The sequence below is a fragment of the Halichoeres trimaculatus genome, unplaced genomic scaffold, assembly GCF_033239565.1.
Source record: "Halichoeres trimaculatus isolate MK-OKI-2021-1 unplaced genomic scaffold, fHalTri1.1 fHalTri1_scaffold_21, whole genome shotgun sequence".
Lineage (NCBI taxonomy): Eukaryota > Metazoa > Chordata > Actinopteri > Labriformes > Labridae > Halichoeres > Halichoeres trimaculatus.
Genome location: NW_027437199.1, coordinates 12,490,882 through 12,499,063, shown reverse-complemented (window position 1 = coordinate 12,499,063; position 8,182 = coordinate 12,490,882). Strand labels below are relative to the sequence as shown.

At 39.3% G+C, this 8,182-nt stretch overlaps 1 protein-coding gene across 1 annotated transcript; it reads left to right on the top strand.

Moving 5' to 3' along the window:
• The first annotated feature begins 1,771 nt into the window (after positions 1-1,771).
• On the top strand, positions 1,772-7,727 carry LOC141810315 (uncharacterized). The gene is made up of 6 exons (XM_074697727.1): positions 1,772-2,130; positions 2,681-2,895; positions 2,981-3,050; positions 3,182-3,272; positions 3,385-3,494; positions 6,242-7,727. Exons 1-6 carry the CDS (start codon positions 1,989-1,991, stop codon positions 6,628-6,630), a joined length of 1,017 nt encoding a protein of 338 aa, XP_074553828.1. The 5' UTR covers positions 1,772-1,988; the 3' UTR covers positions 6,631-7,727.
• Positions 7,728-8,182: the final 455 nt, after the last annotated feature.

Sequence of the window (8,182 nt, the reverse complement as noted above, 5' to 3'; positions counted from 1 at the left end):
CGGATTGCTTTGCAAAACAATACAAGACAAGGTCACCATAATTTCTTACAGATGTGAAAGTATGATCCAGATCCTAGCAATATTCTGGATACTAAGATCCAGAATATGAAATATGTACTGGGTCATCATCATTTTCAACACTGTCAGGTAACAAATTGTCCTACAAACCTGCAACTAACACCAGATTTTAGCAGACTGTCAGGTTCAAGCAACCTATGACACAAGAAAACATACACAAATGAGGCAAAGACAATGGTCTCAAGTTTTTACTTGCAAGGAGAACACAGAGATTTGCTCAGTTGCAAATCTCCTAAACGCTCTGAAGCACTCTCTCCATCACCTCTTTTTTTTATTTCATTGGGGCTGCCCTCGTTACACTTTATCATGTTGCACCTAAGGGAAGGGGAAAACACATTTGCAACGTGTATAGTTATCTAGATGGTTGCATAAACCATAAAATTTATCAGTGATTGCGAGCGAATCAAGTTTTACATTAACTTCTCCCATATGGCCTTCTACGCAGTGGAAAGTCCCCATGAAGAGTGACCTTACATTTGGTGGAATATTTCTATGGAGGAAGACCTTCGATCATATCCTGTATCAACAGAAACAGACAAAAACATTAATGAGAAAAGCAAACAGTTTGAAGCAAATGTGAGATAACTTATATACAATTATTCAGTCACAGACAGTCTTCTGAAAGGGAGTATAACACTAAAGTAGGTCTAAAGTGTTGCGTGACAATCACAATATGCTTGGCGGAGGTCTGCGCTCTCTTAGTGCTTTTCTAGTTGGTTTTACTTTCTCTGTTGATTGATTTTTGACAATACTATGAAAGCAGCTTAACGCTGGCACTCGAGCCAAAGACAACATGCCAATGGTGACTTTCATTTTATTGTACCATAAAAAAATATATTGTTCTTTGGCATATTTCATCTTATCTTCTATCACACTGTTGTTATGCCTGGCTTATTTGAGTCAGTAAAGATAAAAATCTACTGTCATGATGATCAAGTACTTTTGTGCAGGGCTGAGAGATGCATCTCTTTAAATGGAGATGGGGCGAACAATTGTGTTCTTTCATTGTCACTCCTTTTGTGAAGGATGCCAAAGATAATCTAATGGAGATTTCAAGCAGTACTGTCTGGCTCTGAAACACCACATTGTTTAACATTTTGTAACCCTCCTAACAAATTACTCTCTGGATGGACCTCTCAAATTATTTTCCTCCTTGATAACAAAATATAATTTTTCTTGTAATAATTGGAACAAAAATCTCAAGAACACAAGCGTAGTCAACCTAATATCATTAAAATGATAAAAATAAAAATATTCTGATTAATCCCAGTGAAGGACATTGAAAGGTGATTATGATGAATGTAAAATCACTTTATTACAAAGTCAAATTCTGGAGAAAACGTTTTTTTTTTTCACATAATAAAGCTGAGAAAATAAAATATGTATTGTTTACAGGTCCACTGAATTCGGAATGGTATTTATTTATGCTGAAAAAATGAAAAAATGTGTAGGAGCTGTTAAGAAGCTTTCAGTTGCTTGTAGAGACTGAAATGATGTGACTCAAAGTGAAGGGGGATTTTCTCTCCTATTACCTTTTTTCCATTTATCTATTAATTTATTAATTTTTTGTGTTATTATTTTTTAGGGTATCTATGATATTGGGGGACACTTTAAATTGGCAACTTCAAATTGATATTAGATTCGAAACAGCTCCCATACCAAATGGAGAAATTTTACGCCCTTATTTTGAAAAGGTCCTCCCCGGATGTCCTGTTCATGTTATGGCAGCGCTACGCTGCACAGCTGTTTGGAGTTGGACAGACACATTTGAGGTTTGCACTTAAACGTTTTAGACTTCACAAATTAGCCTAACGTCGTTCCACTGGATACCCGTGTGCATTATTGTAGGAACTTTGGTACATTTGGTGGACTGGATCTGGTCTGCTGTGGTGGGTGCCTCGCGCGAGAAGATGGTTCTGTCAACATCACAACAAGCCGCCCTGGCTTTCACGGCCGTGCTCTTCACGTTTGTGGTTCTACCCAGGATGTTTGGAGTCGGTGGCGGGTCAGGGACGAAGGAAACCAGAGTTGACCCTCGTTACACCCGAAAAGGTACAGAAACCTCACTTTAATTCTTCAGGGAAAGCGTCCCATGCCATAATGGTTCCTAACTGTGCGCCTGATCGTGTTGCATCGAGCGTGTTTACTGTCTCGTGCACTTCGACTGTTTCACAAAATAAAGGTCTTATTAGATTTAGCGAGATATCATCCCAGTGCCATGGCACAGGGGATACATTATATTGCATATAGTGATGTAAGTAAAAACAATGGTAGTAGTAGTATTGGTTATAACTATTTCATAGAATTATATTTGAAAATCCATGAATTTGCTATCCAAAAAATAGCTTAAAAGCCTTTTTGAACAATGACTTGTTTAAAATAGTTAACAGATCAACAGTGTATTTACCTTCGTTGAATTATAACTAGTATAAACAGTTCTTGAGAATTCTGAAACCCTTAAATGAGTAAATTCTAGATGATGGCAACTTCACTCAACAGCCGTGAAATCAAAAGACAAATGCACAGGAGCAAACTGAATTTCAGCCTATCAGATTGTACAACTCAGTGATGCATCTCATCCTCAATATTTTCTGAATATCAGGTCCGGGACCAGGTGCCGTGAGAGGTCAGCCCATCAACATGAATGCCCCTGGTTCCCCTCAGAGCCCTGAGAATGTGCAGCAGATGAAGAAGCTGATGGAGCAGGAGCTGAAGGCTGACAAGTACAAATCAAACAACAACAAAGGCTACGTGTTTACCCTGATGCCACTCTATGCCATCGGAGTTGGTGTATTTGCAGCCTACAAGTTTCTGAAGGTATTAAAAAGTAAAACAGAGACAGGATGTGCTCGTTTTAAAGGACGACAGTTTGTACAAAAATGTGTGTTTCCTCTACATGTAGATAAAATCTTCAGATGAAAAGGTGCAAAAGGACAAATTTGCAAAAGGAGCCAAAAAGTCAGCCGAGGCAGGTGTGTATTGCATGCCCTGGGATTTTTTACTTGTATGTGTTTTGTTTGTCTAAACCAAATATTTGCTTGATTTTTTTTATTCTTGCACATATGTGTGTTTATGTGTGTGGTTTTGTGTTTGTGTTGTACAGAAAACCAGTTGAACGAGCTGGAACAAAGATTAGCACAGACAGAGAGGATGCTCAACTCCATCCTCACACAGCTGGACCCGCTCACTAACTGGTGAGTCACATTCAGCTGTGGACATCATCTGTTTACTCAAAGCCTGGTTTCTACAGAATACATAGAAACAGTAAACAGCTCTTTTAAGAAATGATTTGTTTGTTACCCTCAGTGTGAAGTCAGTGGCTCAGGATCAGAAGAACGAGATCATGTCCCAACTTCAGACCATCCGCTACTTGATGAAGAAGAGAGGAATGGACTGTCCACCTTTGAACATCAATGGTAAGCTGTTCATTGTGTTCACAGGTGATATTCAGGGACTGATTAAAACATTTTGGCCCTCTCTTTTAAACTAGTTATACCTAAATCTTTCTGGTTATACACTCACTGGCCACTTTGTTAGGTACACCTGTCCAACTGCTTGTTAACCTAAATTTCTAATCAGCCAATCACATGGCAGCAACTCAATACATTTAGGCATGTAGACATTGTCAAGACGATCTGCTACAGTTCAAACCGAGCATCAGAATGGGGAAGAAAGGTGATTGAAGTGACTTTGAACGTGGCATGGTTGTTGGTGCCAGACAGGCTGGTCTGAGTATTTCAGAAACTGCTGATCTACTGGGTTTTTGACGCACAACCATCTCTAGGGTTAATAGAGAATGGTCCAAAAAACAGAAAATATCCAGTGAGCGGCAGTTCTGAGGGCAAAATGTCTTGTTGATGCCAGAGGTCAGAGGAGAATGGACAGACTGGTTGGAGCTGATAGAAAGGAAACAGGAACTCAAATAACCACTGGTCACAAATGGGGTAGGCAGAAAGCATTTCTGAACACAACATGTCCAACCTTGAGGCAGATGGGCTCCAGCAGCAGAAGACCACACCACAGGGGTGACCCTCCTGTCAGCTAAGAACAGGAAACTGAGGCTACAATTCACGCAGGTTCACCAAAACTGGACAATAGAAGATTGGATAAACGTTGCCTGGTCTGATGAATCTTGATTCCTGCTCCACATTCAGATGGTAGGGTCAGAATTTAGCATCGACAACATGAAAGCATGGATCCATCCTGCCTTGTATCAACGGTTCAGGCTGCTGCTGGTGGTGTAATGGTGCGGGGGATATTTTCTTGGCTCACTTTGGGCCCCTTAGTACCAACTGAGCATGGTTTAAAGTCCACAGCCTACCTGAGTATTGTTGCTGACCATGTCCATCCCTTTATGAGCACAGTGTACCCATCTTCTGATGGCTACTTCCAGCAGGATAACGCTCCATGTCATAAAGCTGGAATCATCTCAGACTGGTTTCTTCAACATGACAATGAGTTCCCTGTACTCAAATGGCCTCCACAGTCCCCAGATCTCAATCCAATAGAGCACCTTTGGGATGTGGTGGAACGGGAGATTCTCATCATGGATGTTTAGCTGACAAATCTGCAGCAACTGTGTGATGCTATCATGTCAATATGGACCAAACTCTCTTAGGAATGTTTCCAGTACCTTGTTGAATCTATGCCATGAAGGCAGCTCTGAAAGCAAAAGGGTCCAACCCGGTACTAGAAAGTTGTACCTCATGAAGTGGCCAGTGAGAGTATGTTGTGTCTGATATGTTGCATGCCATGTTGTGACATGAAACACAACATCTGAATTCAACCTGTGGAGCCACATTGAGGTGAATTCATGACATGCAAATGTTTTGTATCTGGGTCTAAAGTCATGAATATGGTTGATGTCTCATTTGCAAAATAAACAAAGTAGAAACATGCAGCAGTGCTCAATGACAGACTGTTCTCTATGTCCCATTAGAGATGCACTATGGTACAGTATTTCAAATTAGATGTATCGACTGTAGCATGGTGTTGCAGCATAATAATAAAAGTATAAATGGACTATGTTGTTCAAAATTTAAAATTAACTGTCCCTGCTTTTAGATTTTCATACAGGAACAAGTTTCAGTTTAAAAGAAAAAAAAAGTTTACTAAGACTTTTATTGGAGACTTCTCAGTTATCTGCTCTTGTTTTATTTCATGTTAATTCTGTTCAGGTCAAAATTGTTTTTACAAAATGTGTATTACGCGCACAATGCTCTGCTGCTTTTAATTCATCAGTAGAATTACAGTTAAGTTAAACTTCCTCTATTCTGTTCTGAGTTTCTTGAAGCTCACTTAGTAACACATCCTTTCTGGCAGCTTCCATTTGCTGGGTTAGACTGTTGTTGAGCCCCTTTAATTAGTCTCAGTCCCTGCTTGATGTCTTGTGCTAAAAGCTGTCTAATGGATGAAATACATTTATCCCACTGCTCATTTCTGCAGATAGTGTATTGTTTCACTGGACGTTACTGAACTGTGCTCAAAATGAAGTAAACAAAAATGAATTTAATGAATAAATAAAGGAAGAAAACAATTCAAGGAAACAAAAAAACAGCACCAGTATATGTTTTTTTTAAGTTAATTTGGGACGCAAAAGTTTATGTTATACATGTTTTGATAAGAAGCTTGTGAGATAAGGCTCCTGTGGCTTGTGATTACTTGCCATGAATTGATGCAGATTCCTCTGTGTGGCAACTGGTCAGTTGACAGGTCACTATTTTGCCTTCTGCAGTGTTTGGTTTTATGAAGAGGCTATTTGATATTATCATCCAGATTTGAAGTTATTTGGAATGCATTTACACTTTTGTTTCCCAATATGTGCTGGCATAGCTGATCAAATATATTTTGCTCAACCCAGGCTTCTTTTTCCAAAACTTTCTCTAACCCTTAAGTGGTTTTCCAGCTCTAAAATAAAAACAGGGATGATACTGAAACCGATGAATAAACATCTTAAAATGAATGAAAAAATCCACAAATCATTAGATTTCATCTAAAAATCTTGCCCCAGTGTCATAGTTTTGTTTTATTTCATGTATATATTTTATTTTTTCCAGATTTAACTAGCTAAATGCCATCTTTTACTGAAGGATCCAAACATTTTACCCTTTTCACTGTCAGTAAGATTTGGCTTTAACAGTATCCCTTGTTTTGCGATTTACAGAGGCATCCCGCGGCCCTAATCTAGATGAACTCATCGAGTCACTTGGAGCAAAGGACACCTCGACAGTTGGTGCTTCTCTGGACAAGAAAGCTTCTGCAGGAACACCAGAGGCTTCTGAAAAAGTGTATGGACAGGGTTTGGATGCTGGAGATGAAGCTGGAGAAGAAGATGAAGAAATGAAGGAGCTCAGTCCAGAGATGTTGGAAGGGGAAAGAGAGGATGATGGAACAGAAGAAGAAGAAGAAGAGGAGGAGGAAGGGGAGGAAGAAGTATTGGAGGACGACTCTGAGCTGATGCCTTCTTTAGAGACCATGACTGAGAAAAACATTGAGGAGGTGGGAGCAGAGCAGGTGGCGTCAGGCCTCAGAAGACGCAATAGGCCTGAATGAACTCAGTGCAGGACTCCCGCACTGTATATGTGACCTTTTTTTTAAAATTATTTATTATCTGAATGGCTTTAATTCCAAAAACCTGTCCACGTATTCACCGTCTCTTACATTTAGACATACTAACTTCATTAAAAATACCTGACTGCAAACACATAGGGCTTTGTTCTCCTGTTCTCAAAAAAAAAACTGCTGAGTTCAGCGAGCTTGGTGACTTTTTGTCATCCTCTCAGTCAGTGACTCTGTCTCTGTTGTGCACCACTGTAATGCTGATTTGTGATGCTCAGGAGCAGGTTGTGTGTGTAAAGTATCAAGTTCAAAGTACAGTTTTTGTGTCTTTGATCTCTCTTTCTGTTCCTGTCTTTTCTTTTTCTCCACTGTCATCAAGACAAGGTCAAACTCAAACATCAGAATGTTGAGATGGTGATTTGACCAATCCGAATCCAGCAAATGTTGTTTCTTCTTTTTATCCACATCAGTCATCACTGCTCTCTTTTGCCACCTGTATACCACACTAACACTCCTAACAGCTAATCCTACAAATTCTACCCATAGTTTGTAGTTTTATAGATTTTATTAGACATTTTTTTTCACCTGTGCTTTAACTCGGCTCTCTTTTTATAAAGAGATATGGTGGCACTGCTGCATTTTGACGCTCCACCATCCTGTGCTGCTGTTCTCCCTCTGGGTGTAAGGAAATCCTTTAATACAGAAAACAGAGAGTCAAGATTCACCAAAGTCTTACCTTACACAAACATGATAACTTTTTGTTATACTTCTCAACAGGGGATTACCACTTAAACTGTTGGATGTGACAAGCCTGCAGAATATTAAAATACTTATTGTAGAAGTGTGAACTGAGGCATGGTTACTTATCCAAACATGACTATGCATGCATGACTTGGTTTGCTTCACCTTCACATTGTGACTGCATGATGTTTATTTACAGTGACAATTATCTGCTTAACATTCAAGTCTGCTATCGTTTCATTGTTGTTTCTTTCCTGCATGTATTCAGGGTCAGTGAGTGTTGTGTTTGGTATTGTAGAGAGAATCAGCCATCACTTTGCCATATAATTTAATAAATATATAAAATAGTGTTAATGTTATTTTAGGAGGCTTTTCTTGGATTTGGTCAATCACTGAAGCAGGCAGGAAACATAACTGGGATCTTCTTTTTAATAAAAAGTATCTAACTATTTTGCAATAAATACTTAGCAGTTTTTTTTTATTGCTGAAATTGCAGCTTCGGTATCATGTGAGTTATATGAGTCATTACATAAAGCGTGTGTATGATTCAATAAACTTTAATGTTTATAATTAAAACCCCCAGGTGTGAGTACAAAACACACACCACACACCACAAACACACACACACACACACACACACACACACACACACACACACACACACACACACACACACACACAAAATACACTCTAGCTTCCGTGTAGTGACCCTGTGGTGTATCTTTATTTGCTTTTCAAATACAAGTATGCCTACAAACCACTGCCTCAACAGAGATGACATTTGATTCCCACATGCTACAGGGTG